The sequence below is a fragment of the Pelodiscus sinensis genome, chromosome 17, assembly GCF_052426305.1.
Source record: "Pelodiscus sinensis isolate ZL-2025 chromosome 17, ASM5242630v1, whole genome shotgun sequence".
Taxonomy (NCBI): domain Eukaryota; kingdom Metazoa; phylum Chordata; order Testudines; family Trionychidae; genus Pelodiscus; species Pelodiscus sinensis.
In genome coordinates, this window is record NC_143068.1 from 13,650,007 (window position 1) to 13,665,630 (window position 15,624).

Genomic DNA, 15,624 nt, shown 5'->3' on the forward strand with positions numbered 1-15,624 from the left:
CTGCCCCGCGGCCCCCACCCCAGCCAGCTAAGGCGCCACGTGCTCGCGCGCCCTGCCCGCGGGGGTCCGCTCAACAGCGGAGCCGGGCGGCCGCAGCACCGTTCCAGCCCGTCCGAGCCCCACTGAGGGAAGTGGGCGGGGCCCGCCAGGAGCCACATCCAGGCAAGGAAGTGCGGGCCCGGCGCCTCACAACGATCTGGCGCGCGGCGGCACGAGAACTCGCCCGCGTTGCTCCATCCCCCTCCCGCACCGCTTCCCTCACAGCTCCTCGCCAGCAGATTCCGCCAAGGCCTGAGGGCAACCCACGCGGCTTCGTTTGTGCTAATGCGCATGCGCGCAGGAGGGGGCGGGGAAGAGCGCCTTGTCGTATGGCTGGCCGGGAAGGAAAGTGCGCGAGAGCGGAGGAGGCGCTCGCTACCAAGCTGAGGGAGACGGGGTGGGCGTTGCCGCAGAGTTGGAACGCCGGAGGGGGCGTGGCTCGCGTGCCCCTGTTGCAAAGTGCTGCAAGGGTGGTTTGGTTTGCAACTATCTGTCAGCTGATGCGCAGGGCGGTTGCAGCCCTGAGCGCCCTGGGACCGGGCTGCAGGGAGGTGGGGCTGAATTCTGGCTACCACCCTGGAGCGGAGGGGCGCCGTTGCAGAGCAGTGGGAGGGACGGAGTGGGAGGTGGGCTGCAGCGCCCCCTCAGACCTGAATTCGTTCTCAAACCAGTGCTACAGCATCGATTCCTCCAGCAGGCGTCCTGAGACCCTCCAGCCTATGCAACAGCTTCCTTTCTGCCTCTTTGCAGACCAGTGACTGCAAGACCATCCAATCTGTGCAGAAGTCCTAAATCAGCCAGCATCAAGTGTGACAATCTGGAACCCTGCTCTTGTCAGTCTTGGATCCTATAAAATCCATCAGAACAGCCTGCAATCCCCCTTGAGTCTGTGCAACAGCCTCAGACCCCTTAGTGCCTATCACAGCAGCTTGCAGTCTGCCTTCAACACTGCAACAGCCTTGAATCTGCCAGCATCTAGCACAACTGTCTTCATCTTTCATCAGCATCAAATCTACCAGCATCTAGTTTGATAACCTTGAATCCCTCCTAAACCTGTGCAACAGCTTTGAGTGCTCCACCATTCAGCTTAATAGCCTGTTATCCTTGAATTCTCCACCTAGAGAGACAACGTATTTCTTTCCATCCAGCGCATTAGCCTCAACTTTGCTTCTGGCTAGCACGGTAGCTTCCAGATTTCTGTCATCTATTGCAACAGCTTGTACTGCTTCAGCCAACGCTAGTGAACCAATTCTTGCACCATCTAGTGCAATAGCCTCACAACTCTGTCACTGTGTCCGTGACTGCTTTCATTCTGGAGTCTTATCACAAACGAGGCAGTTCTCAGTAGCTGTGGCGTGAACCTTATTACTTTACCTTCAGGAAAAATGGAGCTACGTGCTCCTCGGAAGAGCTCAAGTTACCTCTCTGATCTGCATCAGAACATGCTGAAGGCTGAAGAAGAACTGGGTCCAGGCCGGTGGTGGCAGGAGCACCACCAACCACCTAGAAGCAGCACTAGTCTGAGCACTCCATTGAAGAGCGAGCCACAACCAGGTTTCCTTCAGAGCAGCACTACTAACAGTTGTGACCCACACCTGCGGCCTATCATACGCCGACGAGCCAGGTCTTTGCCCACCTCCCCTGAGAGGCTGAAGAGTACAGCAGTGCAATGCCGTGTTCCTGGTTGCAGCAGAAACCGCATAAACCGGGTGAGATTTGCTGATGCGTTGGGCTTGGAGCTGGCTGAAGTGAAAGTCTTTCAGGTTGGGGAGGACCCATCCATCCCCTTGCATGTCCTCTCCAGGCTTTCCATCAATTCAGATCTTTGCTGTAGCCAGGTAGATATGGAGATCATCATGCAGTGCTTGGTGCCTGACTTCCAGCAGCCTGTGGACTGTGCAGATTTCGCCACCCGCCTTCAGCAGCAGCTGGTATCTCTAGAATGTGTAACCAGCTCTGACCTGGGGATCAGTGGCACTATCCAAGTTCTCAATGTGGCCTTTGAGAAGCAAGTGTCTGTGCGCTACACCTTCAACCAGTGGAAGAGCGTGCATGAAGTGTGTGCTCATTGGCACAGCAGCAACCTTGACAAGAATGGGATAGGTCAAGCTGATGTCTTCACTTTCTTTCTCCCCATGCCTCCTTTCCTCCTCCAGTTGTGCTCTGTGGTCCAGTTTGCAGTGAGATATCGAGTCAATGGGCAGGAGTACTGGGATAACAACCAAGGTAAGAACTACAGCTTCACCTGCAGGAGCCACCCTCTCAAAATGCCTAGGGAATGTGAGAAGAGCTGGATCCATTTCATCTGAGGAAGAAGACAAGATATGGATATAGAGTGGCTGCAATTGCTGTTGCTGCTTTGGCGTTCCTCTCTGCTTCTCTGGCACCAGAAATCCTTCAAGAGGCAATGATGTTTCAAAAGAGCTTTGGAAAGGATAAGGGGCCAAACCTGCATGGATTTACATCCCATGAGACTTCATGGGGTTCAAGGAGATTTCATAGAATGCAAATGGGGGCAGAATTTGCTCAAAGGGGCATTGTCAGGTTAATATCTCAAAAAGAAAATTGTTTGTTACTAATAATACTTAAACAAAAAAGTTCAAAATTCCAACTTATTTTTCACTGTTTTATACTGTTTAATTTTTTTGCACTTAATGGAAAATAGGTTAGCTTTACTTTTTTGTTATAGTGTCGTTTGTAGTATTACACTGGTTATTGAGCATAATTCCAATGCTGCAAACACTGCAGGACAATGTTTATAGGCAAATTATTTGTATTCTTGTTTAAATACATGCATATTTCTATTGATATTTGGTTTCAGTATTATTTAACAAAACCTAACTATTGATCAGAAGCTACCTGATGGTGTCCCCGTAAATAAGGTTTTAACCTGATTCTCTCTTTCTCTCTCTCTCTCTCTCTCTCTCATTTTTTTATTTACTGTGCTTGCCATTGATAGAGTCAGAGTGATTCTTGCTAAATTGTGTTTCTTAAGCCATAAGGCTGGCCTGGTTGGGGAAAAGCCTGATATTTTCAAGGCGAGGTTCAAGCAGTTCTTTGGATAAAGTTTTAAAATAGAAACTCGCTTCTTTCTTGCATAACTATATTCACTACATTACACCAAAGCAGTTTTGCACTTTTAATTGCATCTTCCATATGAGGATCTCCGAACCCAATCCAAGTGTTAATGAAAAAAGCCACACTACACCTCTGTAAGACAGCAAATTGTGCCTATTTACAAATGGGGAAACAGACACAAGAGGGTGAGTGCGAGGGCCACAGGGTGAATCAGTTACAGAACTATGGAACTGAGCCCAGGAGTTGTGATTCCTAGCCCTCTGTTCCACTACCCTATTACCATAGCATTTTGAATCCTAAAATTAGCTACGTCTTATTTTTTTTATCAGTGGAACAAGAAGTTATGGGCTCCTTCTTCTCTAGCAAAAACTGAGGCTTTAAGGAGGTGTAAATCAATGTCTGCTTGGAACCATAGGCAGAACTTTCCCCTCTGTCAGAGTGGGAACACAGCAGCCACTTGGAAAAAATGACTTTCTTAGTACTTAGCCTATTGCTCTGTCTCTTTGTTGGAGTTGATCCTATAAATATTTTGTGATATGTGCAAGCTTAATTTTGAAAAATAGGAAATTGCATCTGCAGTTATGAAAATATTTGGGAAAATTCAGATAGCTAGATATCTTGTTAATGTATCCTAAATATTAAAAACTGCCTAGTTAGTGGTGTTGGATGTATGAATATGGACTGCTCAGCAAAAGACTCCTTGAAGAGGACTGATTTTCAGAAAGATCATCAGCAGCACTTTCTGAAAATCAGGTCCTCTTTAAGATTGGACATGAAAAATTCTCAAATTAGATATGAAACATTCAGGCAAAAGAATCACTAATCCCTTCTGAAAATTGAGGCATAAGCCACACATGCAGCCAGGTGTATCCTAGTACAATATGCAAATACCTGTGTTATCCACTGTGGCCTTACGTTGTTAAGTACCTAAGAAGTGATTGGTATCCAACTCCTGTGCAACTTAAATGTTACTGCCCTTTGTTTTGAAAAAGTTAATTAAAGAAATAAGAAACAATTACTTTTTTAAAAGTGCATACATAAAAAAAATTGAACTGGATCCAGCCTTAATAAGCTTTTGGATTTTTAAATTAAACACTTTTAAAATCCTGTCCTAACATTGATTTTTAACAAAGTGGGACAGTGGACACATTTTAGAGGTCAAAGAAATTAAAATCTGCTCTTTTAAATGTACCATCTGGTACAGTGATCCCCAGAGCAGTGCCTGCGGTTGCCATGACACCCGCCGTGGCATTTATGTGCACCTGCCTAGTGACCAGGGCCAGCCTGAGCCTTTCTTGCACCTCAGGTCCCGGGCGCGGGGTCCGTGTGCGGCCTGCACCCCAGGTGCCCAGCAGCCCCAAAAGGTTGGGGACCATTGATCTGGTACTTAAAAGTCTGTAGGTTACTCTTAAAATTCCTCATTTTCATGTTTCAGCTGTAAACCACCATCTGAAACTGACAAATGACATTTTCACGCTCCTCTGTGGGTTCCCAAATATTAAGTACATTTTTAAAATACAAAATCCTATAGAGGGGAGCTATCCCAATCAATACTGTTAGGAGATAGATTGGACTGGTCAAAAGAGCAGTGTGACAATGTGAAAATCTGGTTCTGTTCCCCACTCTTCTACATTTTTCTATATGACTTTGGATAAGTCATTCAACTTTTTCATGATCCGCTTCTCTTATGTAAACTGGGAATAATACCCACTTTTTATAATGGTGTTGATCAGGGATGTTAAATATTGGTTAATTGAATAATTAAGTAACCTCATGAATTCTTATCCATTAGTGGACTATTCTATATGGTCCTCGGGGGCAGGGTCGGCAGCCAATGCACTCTGGCCTCACTCCTGAGGAGCCAAACTCCCCTTGCGAACTGGCTGCCTGTCGCCCAATGCTGCTGCCTCTGAAAAAGAGGCAGCAGCACAGGGTAGCAGCAGTCCCTGTCATGAGCCGAAAATGAGCTTGGCTACCTGCCCTTGTGGCTCCTAATACAGTTCAAATGTTGTCACAGTGGGGGTAGGTCCCGAACCCAGCGTAAGCCAGGGCTGAGCTGAGCTGCCTGTCTGCCCAGCTCCTAATACACTTTAAATGCAGAGCTGCAGCAGGGTATGTCCCAGATTCATCACAAGTCAGGAGTGAACCCAACTGCTGGCCTGCTAAAAAATTAACCTAAAAGCTTTTGCTTATCAATTAATCAACTATACTATTATACCCCTAGTGTTGATATCCTTGTATAGAAAGTGCTATCTATAATAACTGTATTATAATCTATAATTAGAACACATACAGAATACATATCATTTCAATATGATTTGATTGATTATTAAAGTTAATACATCTAAATGGCTGACAGATTCCAAACCATCTAGTATTATGGCACAGGTCAGACCTAATAGACAATTTTCCTTTTATGAAATTATATTTTGATCAATTGGGGAAACATCATAAAGCATATTTCTTTAATGAAATGTTTTATCTCAGTTTATAATATGGTAGCATAGCTTTAAGAAATATGATTCTCAGTTATTCCAGAATGTAAATGAGAGAAAGTGAAAAAGGTGCCTTTAGGCCACCTTTGAACTACTTATATTCCTGGTTTTGCTGAGGCTCTGCTCCTATGGGTTCTGAAAAGCAAAAAACAGCTGTAGTGCGCCCAACACTAGCCCTGAGTTTAGCTCCAGGAGCAAGAGGGCCAGAGTAGAGCTGTTATGATAACTCTTTAGTGAGCAAGTAGGCCATATAGGACGGGAGGATTTTCTGCTCACTTGAAGACCCCTTTGCATTATTGCATCTGTGTAGAAAGGAACTTGCTGCAATTAAACATCCCTAGGAATGTGCTGTCCTAATATATGTAAGTAATTACAAATAAACAATTTCTCATCTGACAGCTAACAACTGAAATTGATAAAAGTTCACACTCAGTTGCTGGGTACCTATTTGACATTGTGTTAACAGGCCAAAACTAACCTAAACCCTTGCTTGTTTTAGATTTTCCTAGCTCTGCAATAGCAAAGTATGCCAGACTTTTACAGTCAGACATCCACACTGCCCAGTGTCTTTGGAACTGTACCAGCTTTTATCTTTGTGTCTATTTTTAAAAAAAGTCAACAGGGCAGGTCCAATGACATTATAGTAACGCAATGCACTATCATGCTAGAAGGAATGTCCTGCATGCTTTAGCTCAGGGTTGGGGAACCTCAGGCCCAGGGGTCGATGCAATCCCCAGCTTGCCTGGATCTGGTCCCTGAGACTCAGGGCTCCCGCCTCCCCCGCCCCCCCAACATTGAGGAGCCCACGCTGGTGCTCAAGGCTCCCTGCTACCCCACCACAAGGCTGGGGCACACAAAATCTACTAGCCTGCTCCTCCCCTCCTCCCCCCCGCTCGGGTGTGTGAGGTGAATGTGGGGGAGTGTCTGCTTCTCAGTGAGGGGGCGCCTCAGTGAGGGTTTTTGTGTTTTTCTTCTCATTGGTATGCGGCCTCCAACTGATTTTTCTATGGGCTCAGTGGCCCCCGACCCAAAAAAGGTTCCCCACCCCTGCTTAACTGACGGGTTGAAAGCTGAACTAGAGAGTTGAGTTGATTCAATTTTCTCTGTAAGGTAGCTTTATTAAGTGCTGTGTAGTTTAATGCATGTAGGGCTTTTGAATACAGCTTTCAAAAAAGAAAAACTATCTGCTCTTTGTAGACATTAAAGATTCCCTGGTGCTTGGTAAAAGTGATGATTTGCATCCATTTCCTGGCCAGATTTCAGATCTGACAAGACAGAGCTTCCTCCAACTATGTCAGTTAACCTCTGCAGAGACAAGAACTGAAAACTTGTTGGACCTCGTGTTTGTCCAGGTGGTTTAAAAAAAAAAAAAGCTAGAGATGGAACATGAGAAACCTTCAGAGGAAAATGAATTACATCTGAGCTTAATAGCAAACCTAACTTTTACAGGAACTTAAAGTTAAAAGCCTATGCCATTGCTAGCAAGGGCTATTGAAAGCCTAGACTTGCAGGCTAAAATGTAATGCTGAAAGGGGAAAGACCTCAGCCCCAAAGTTCATATAGTAGCTGAAAAAGACTTGGAAAAGTTTTAAATAATTTTGTAAAAATAGCTTTCTAAAGCCAGGGTGCACTTTAAAACGTGGGACCCCTGGAGCTTAGTGTAGGAGCCTCTAGGCTTGAGCTATAAAACCAGTTGGCTCTCAGCTCAGGCTGTAGAGCTCCCTTACTCTTATTCCTCACTGTAAGTGGTCTAAGTGCCACTAAATGGGACAGTGAATCACACCCACTAGGTGTGCAGGTTACACAATAACAACAAACCATTCAGGCTTGGCTAACATAGCTTTTGTTTTTGACACAAACACAGAAAATATATGGCTATATAAACAGGTGTACATTTTCTAGATACTGTATTTGCTATAACATGTCTGTTATACCGTGAATTAGTGGTAACATAACCATTGTGGTAGCCTAAAACTGGTCAAATGATTTAGAATTAACAATGGGGACTTAACAATTTAACAACAAAGCTAGAATTCTCAAAGGAGTATAAGAGAATTGGGTGTCCATACCCCTTAGGTTTCTTTGAAAATCACAACTTAAAGCAGGGGTCACGGGCCACTGACCCACAGAAAAATCATTTGGGGGCCGCACAAAAGTGAGAAACAAACTAACAAAAATCCCCCAAACAATAAAGCCTCCCTGTCATGGCCTCCAACTGAGAAGCAGAAAGATATTCCTCACATACCCATCACACTGTAGAATCCAATCTAGGGGGGGCAGAGTTAATAAATTTTGTGGACCCCCCGCCGGACTCTGGAGTGGGGCCAAAAATGAGGGGTTCAGAGGGTGGGAGGGGGCTGCCAGGAAGTAGGCTTGGGATGTGGGAGGCTGATGGATCTGGGAAAGTGCAGGAGTGGGCCAGGGTTGGTGGGCCTGGGAGGGCTGGGTTGGAAGTAAGATGCAGGAATGGAGACGGGTTGCAGCAGTGGGCCGAGGATGGAGGGGGCATAGTGTTGGAGCACCAGCGCTGGCTCCAAGATGCTGGGGGAAGCCCTGAGCTTGGGGGGGGGGGGGAGAGCAGAACTAGCCCCTAAGCTAGAGGTTCCACGCCCTTAGTTTAAAGTCATGGAGACCACTCCTGTAAGTTGTTGAACACCTCAGGCAAAGTTCTGAGAAGACTCCACTCTGGTGTGTTTATCACTTTGCAGGACAAAACCCCATTGATTACCAGTTAAGTTGAGCCTATGCATTTGTATTGTTCTTTATATTTTGAATTGCAAAATGTTTGTAGTATTGCAAGGTACAATCCCAAATACATAACTGTAAAATCAATCTCAGTTTCAAAGCAAAATTAAAATTTCTCAAATCAGTGTTCTCCTCATGAAATTTAACGTTGTGTTTAAGCAAGCTGACAGGGTAGTTAAAATTCCCATGTTGAATGCTTACACATTGTTTTGGTAGGGAAAAAAGAAAACAATCATTCACCAAAATTTGCAGCCTGTATTGCATTTCATACTATAATTTGAATGTGCTTCTCAGATAGTTTGCTTTGGCAAACTCTACAACTGAAGTCTCTGCTGATGTGCCTTTTGTTCTTGTAAACAAAGAAAAACAAACACAAATCTAAGACTCCAGTAATATGACTTAATGTTTCTGCTAATGTACTGTGTTATTCAATACAACATGCACTTTATACAATGAGGGGGTCTGTCTGCCTATCAGAGATGCCAAGCATCTGTCCTCCTACTGAATTCAGCTTGGGTTGTAATTATTCATCACCTCTAAAAGTCAGAGCAGCCCTGAGTGTAGATCTTTATTATAAATGATTTAGCTACTAACAATGTTTTCTACAAATTGCATATGTAAATTATTTCCAATTACATGGATGCTGAGTTAGATTACAAAGCTTCTAGTTGTAAAAATCATAATTAAGGTTAAGATTCGGTCATTGGTATTTTTAGAAAAAGTCACGGACAGATCATGGGCAAAAATTCATTGAATCCCACAATCCATCCTGAACTTTTATCTGGGGTAGGGGAGAAGGTGGAAACAGAACAATGCTGGACTTTTCAGATCTGCTCCAGGGCAGGGATTGAATCCTAGCTGCTGCTCCTGGCTAGGGGCTAGATGCCAGTCAGCTGTTCGAAGGACCTGGGGAGTTGGCTGATAATCGTCTGTTCCAGAGGTCAGTGAGCTCTATGACAGATTGGTAGCCTTACTCATAATTTCTATATGAGTCTTTATTATAGCACAACCTTAAAGATTCTGTATGGTATTAGAAGATGAAATGCAGTAATACTTTGAAAAATGATTTTGCAAAAATGCCACTCTGAGGTTACAATTTATACCTAAACTTGGATCTTTAACTCATAGTGCCAGGATCATATGAAGCAAGCACAGTGCTCCTGGGATTTCAGATGTATGCACTTTGAAGGGGTACAGCATGTTTCCCACCCGACTTTCACTGTCCTCCAGATATAGGACAGAGGAGTGGGATATTAACACAGTCTGTAGCAGCTCTTGTGCTCTACAAGGACTGGGATTGTATATAGCCCCTGCAGTAATGTCAGGAAGAGTGGAAGGCACTGTGGGCGGAGCACAATCTAATCCTAAACCATATTGTCTCCAAGTAGCTCCAGACTACATCTGATCTCTTTCAACCCAACTGTGTATTCATTGCAATGCAAAACACTTTCTCACTTGAGTAGTTCCATCAAAGTAATTGGACTACTCATGTGTTTGCCAACTTTGATAAGAACTATTCATCTGAGCCTTTATTTTTTGTCAGAAAAAGGAAGCAGGTGAAATGGAAAAGACACAGGAAGCACTTGTTAAGCAAGAACATGCCATTTTTACATAGTCATTTTTTCTAATCATAACTGCTTTTCTTTCATTTGCAAGAAGCACTGACTTGCCTTTCTTTTTTAAATCTTCAGTTAAACACCATTTGTATCATGGATGCTACTAAATCCTGTTGGTTACCATTGGTTTGTGGCAGAAACACGCTTCTGCTGGCTTCCACTGGTAGATAGTGTGCTAAGTGTTGGTAAATGTTTAAAAAAAACTTAATGTGAGTGCATGCAGTACACAGTAGTGATGTTGCCAGATTATGCAAAGTTGAAACTCTCAGTTTAAAGGTTATGTCATATATATTGCAATGTCAGGAGGAGAGGGTAGAACACAGACCTAAGTGACTAAGCTGTATGGGCTTTCAACATATGGTAGTTTTATTGTGTCTCTTCCCTTCTGCAGCACTGAAGAAATTTATACATGCAAAACCTCAGGATTTGTCCATAAATATGCATATCCAGTTTTGCCTATTACTGTATTAGTTTGCATAACTTGTACTTCTGAGAAATAAGAGCTAAAAGTAACTCTTATTACATTATCTGTATAACATTACTGACTACTTGGGTTGAGTTGGCCCAGCATGAAGTAGAACCCTGCCCCATCTTGCTTTTAATTTGATATATACCAGGCTTTACTTTGAGATGCTTTTAAACTGAAAAATACTCACATACTAGTAATGGTTCCTGTCACATGATATATGGCACACTCTTGGTTTTATATAATTTTTCTTCATATGAATGCTAATCATTTGCTGGTTTTTTGAGTTATCCAATCCAGGATCTGTATGTGGTGAGTACATAGCAGCTCTTGTTGCATTGTGAGGTAAACTTGTGACCATCTTTGTAAATTCACAGGGCAATTAAACTTGTCTACGTGTGTTATCTTCAAATTCAGTGTTTCCCTTCTTGAAGTATTAATTTTGTAAGAGTGAATTCTTCACAGACAGATGATTGTCACTTAATGCATTTAAAAAAATTGAATTATATTTAAAATGTTCACACAGTAACTGAAAGTTACTTTACATCTTGCAAGGATGTTTCTTTTTTAATTAAATGTGTGGAATATGTGTCAAGGAGAAGAGAATAAAGGCATTGTCATTGTCATTCAAATGATTCATAATACTGTACACAATAAAATTGAGCATAAATTTACCACTGCACTAAAACAAAAATACTTTTGCTTTGGTTGGTATATGTAATAGTGTTTTGTGCATAGCACATATTAATCAAAATACATTATCTATTTAAAATACATTGACATTTATAATTTTACTATAAAATTATGATTATAAAGCATTCCTTTTTCAGTATTTTATGCTGTTGTTCAATTATACTTTTATTGTATGCAAATACAAAAACACCATGTTTGGAAACCTCACTAAGCAGTTTAGCACTGTGTTGTAATTAAGAGTGAGAGATTCACGTTAGTCTAATATATAAAGGAGAATGTTTGTATGCTTGTGCTCTAATAACTTGGACACTATAAGACCTACCGCAACCAAACTTTCCATGGGATAATGTTTCCTTCAGGAGAAGGATTAGGTATTGGTATTGATTGATACAACCAGTTCAAATGAAATGGAAATTTAAGACACAGTGGACAAAATCCACTAAGGAGACATAAGCTCAACATAGCAGCAGAGTTGTTGACTCGAGTTCCACGAATTGAACTCGAGTCTGACTTAAGTCACTTAGGTGACTCAACTTGAGAGTCGACTCAGGTTCATTGTTTGTGACTTGAGACTCCACTTGAGACTTGCTAATTTTGTTAAATAGACTTGGTGAAAAAATTGTCCGAAAATGCAGATATTGATGGCTTGTACAAAAGTGACTTGACATTTTTTAAATGAAGACTTGAGACTCGACTTGGGACTTGACTCAAAAGTGACTTTAGGGACTCGAGACTTGACTTGAGACTTGAACTACAGTGACTTGAGACTCAACTTGAACTTGACAATGACGACTTGAAGACAACACTGCATACCAGTGCCCTATTTTGGGCACACTGCTGAATCCTCCGCTCTGAGTTAGATTTCCAGGTTCTCTTTTCAATGCATGAAGGAAGTTAGGCTCCTAACCATGGGATTCACAGAAGCCAGCAAGCTGAGTGAGTAGCTGTGTGAGCTAGCTAGTAAGAAATGCTGAGAAGAGGGTTGGTGTTTAAGCCTCATTTCTCAAAAGTGAACAGGATGTAGGGTTGCCAGATGATTTCAACAAAAATAGCGGACACACTTGACATTACATCACAATCTACATTACATCTTATTTAGAAAATATTGGACATTTATATTTTCTCCATTTGTTTCCCAAACAGAAAGCTCAAATACTGGGCTGTCTGGTTCAAAACTGGATACTTGGCAACCCTAGACAGGAGGGAGGTACCTGTTTCCTCTTAGGATTCATAACCAGGAAGGAGCCCTCTCTGGGAATTGGGTGCCTGAGATGTGCCAGGCCTCACAGAAAGCAAGTGAGAATCCCATATACAGAGCAACTATATTTGTCTTAAAGTTCTATATGGAAGTAGACAAGACCTCACTCTTTTTCATTACTTGTACAATCTGCTTATGTTGTCCATTGGTGCCAATGAGAAAAAAGATTAATAGCTGTTGAGGAATATCATGCCTATATCTTGTTTATTTCAGTATAACACTAATTTTCTTAAACTGTTTTACCTTGCATGGTGTGATCTTTGTGCCTAGCTATCAGAAGATATTCTGTCATTAACAATTTCCATATGTTAGTTTATATTCCAGGCCTTAAGTATTATTTGATGCAGTCCTTGTGAATAAGAACTTATATAGATGGCACAATTTGTTTCAACACTAATAAACAGGTATACCCATTGTGATAAAATAAAACAGTGAAATAATAGAAGCAAGATGTAGTGAGCCAAATTTCTGTCCCAATGAAGACCATGACATTGAGAACAGAATATAGCCTGTATAAATTTCATACTTTTTGCATCAGTTTTATGAAGTTGTACTACATTAAAAAATTTGGGGAAATTTGGTGTAATGGCTTTTTTTATCTTTAAGGTCAGGTGAGTATTTAAATTTGCCCGAGACTCTTAAAAACTTGGGTTATATTGAAAATATATCACATTCAGCTTTCCCCATATCCAACTTTATTCTCTTCATTGTCTCCCAATTTTTTTTACTGAATCATGTTCTAACACCATCAACTCATGTCTTTGCAGTTTTATATCCACCTGTGTCTCCTCTCTGTTCTACTCTTCTTTCTGTAATTTTCCAGTCTTCACTGCTGCAGTATTTCTCGTCTCCTAATATATTGTTTTCTCTCATGTGGGTCTTCAATATCTAGCTTCCCAGGGTATGTTAAGATACTCTTAATATGTACAATAATTATTTTAAAATTGTAATAATTATTAAATCTAAATTCAGATTGATTCTGTTAACTGAAGTGCCTTTCCTTCAACAGTGAACAAACATTTATTTCAGGAACATCAGGTGTATAGGTGAACACAACTAAATATTTGAGCCATCAACTGCAGGGCTTGTAATGCAAAAGAACAACCTATAATGAATTGTGATGTATAGCATCAATATAAATTCTAATCAGCATTAATAACTGATGAATTGTCAAATGTATTTGGAGAAGATAACATTGCAAATGACAGACTAAATAAATTATAGCATTTGTATTACTCTACTTCAGTGGTGGGAAACCTGTGTCCCATGAGCCACAAGCAGTTCACTGGGGTTCTACTTGCAGCTGCAAACTCCCTGTCTGTCCCTGTCTCCCATGTACCTCTTGCACTTTTGGAGTGCCATGAATCCGCTCCATCCCTGCTCCTCACTTTTCCCTCACTGCTATTTAGCACTGGAAAAGAGAGGAAAGCGCAGGGACTGAGTGTGAATTAGTGGATTTGTGGTGCTCTCAAAGTGATGGGAGAGAGTGGGAGGAATAGGAAGTGCAGGGCTCCAGTGCCTCAATGCGTGAGAGGCACAGGAAGGACAGCGCAGAGAGGAAGAGTGCAGGTCACTGATGGAACCCTGGTGGACCGCAGATTGCCCGCTGCTAGTCATGCAGCCTACTGAGATGGAGGAGGGCCACTCATGTGGCCCATGCATTATTCTTGGTTTCCCATTCCTGCTATAGTTTAAGAATGTCAGTTTCACTTTGCAACTGTGATATAAACATTTGCATTGACATACAAAGGTATGAGGTGGGGCGCTTTTAGAAATACAATGTGACAATGCTGTCTGTAAGACTTTTCTCTTCCCCTTTTCCCATGCTGTTGCTCAATAAATAGCTCATTAAGTAGTGCTCACGTGAACTCAGAATAGACTTTACCCCTTTCTCTCTTATCTCCTTTAAATTATGCATATACAGGCAGTCCCCGGGTTATGTACAAGAAAGGGACTGTAGGTTTGTTCTTAAGCTGAATTTGTATGTAAGTTGGAACTGGTACATATTGTAGGGGAAACTCTAGGCAAACATTTCTCCAGAGCTCAGTTTTATTCTCCCACGCCTCACTTCCCTCAGTCCTTTATTCTCAAGCTGAGGTGTCTGCTGAGAAAAGCCACTCCGTGTCTCCCAGGTCTGCTGGGGGGGCGCTAGCTTAGCGTCTCCCTGGTCTGCTGAGGGGAAGCAGCTAGTGTGGGGTTGCCTCACCCCGTTTGTAAGTAGGGATCTGATGTAAGTCGGATCCATGTAACCTGGGGACTGCCTGTACTGCAAATCTGTTGGATAAAATTAAATGGGAGTGGATGTGGTGTTTGCACAGACAAATATCACCTTATACATATGGCCAACATCTGCACTGTTAGCCCTGGTCTACGCTAGGGCATTATTTCAAAGTAACCTCCCTTAGATCGAATTTATAAGCAGAGCATCCATACTACTAAGCTCGTTATTTTGAAATAACGATCCACTTAAGTTGAAGTCTGTACTCCTGCTTTTCTCGAGGAATAAAGCTAATTTTGAAATAGTTATTTCAAAATAGCAGTAGTGTGGATGTCCGGTGCTGGTATTTCAAAATAATTGGCCTTCAGAGGCCGCTCGCAGCTGCAGCTCTGACCACTGCTCCCCTCCTCCTGCGGAGCTTAAATATTCTAGCAGTTGGAGAAGGGCTTCTCACGCATGGCCAGCTTTGAAAGCCCCATGCGAGACAGCATCATCTGAGGCAGGCATGACCAACCCCAATGCTCCCTCAGACCCTTCCATGGCTGCCAGCACTCCTGCTGCCACTGCCCAGGGACATAGGAGAGCTCTGGCTTGGACTGGTGCAGAGATCCTGGACCTCACTGAGGTCTGGGGCGGGGGAGACCAGCCTCCAGGATCTCTGCACCAGGAAAAGGATGCTGAAATCTACGGCCGGATCACCACCAGCCTACCTGACAAAGTGTAAATCAGGACCCTGGCCCAGTGCTGTATAAAGATCAAGGAGCTGCGGCAGGCCTACCATAAGGCCAGGGTGCAGAGCGGACACTCTGGGGATGCACCACACTCCTGCTGCAATTATGACCAGCTGGATGCCATTCTGGGTGGTGGGCCGGTCACTTCCCTCCCCACCCCCGTCATCACTGAGTCCAGCCAGGAGACACCTGGAACCAACCTGCAAGAGGGCAGAGTGGTAGAGGAGAAGATCATGCCCGTCAGTCAGGACCTGCTTCTCACTCTGGAATATGTCCTCCTCCCCC

At 43.0% G+C, this 15,624-nt stretch overlaps 1 protein-coding gene across 1 annotated transcript; it reads left to right on the forward strand.

Annotated features, from left to right (window-relative positions):
- Window positions 1–149: 149 nt before the first annotated feature.
- On the forward strand, window positions 150–2,849 carry PPP1R3D (protein phosphatase 1 regulatory subunit 3D). The gene has a single exon (XM_006126160.4). It carries the CDS (start codon window positions 1,425–1,427, stop codon window positions 2,346–2,348), a length of 924 nt encoding a protein of 307 aa, XP_006126222.3. The 5' UTR covers window positions 150–1,424; the 3' UTR covers window positions 2,349–2,849.
- The last annotated feature ends 12,775 nt before the right edge of the window (window positions 2,850–15,624 follow it).

Excerpts from the sequence above, each read along its gene's own strand:
- PPP1R3D (XM_006126160.4), top strand. The coding sequence starts at position 1,425 with ATGGAGCTACGTGCTCCTCGGAAGAGCTCAAGTTACCTCTCTGATCTG.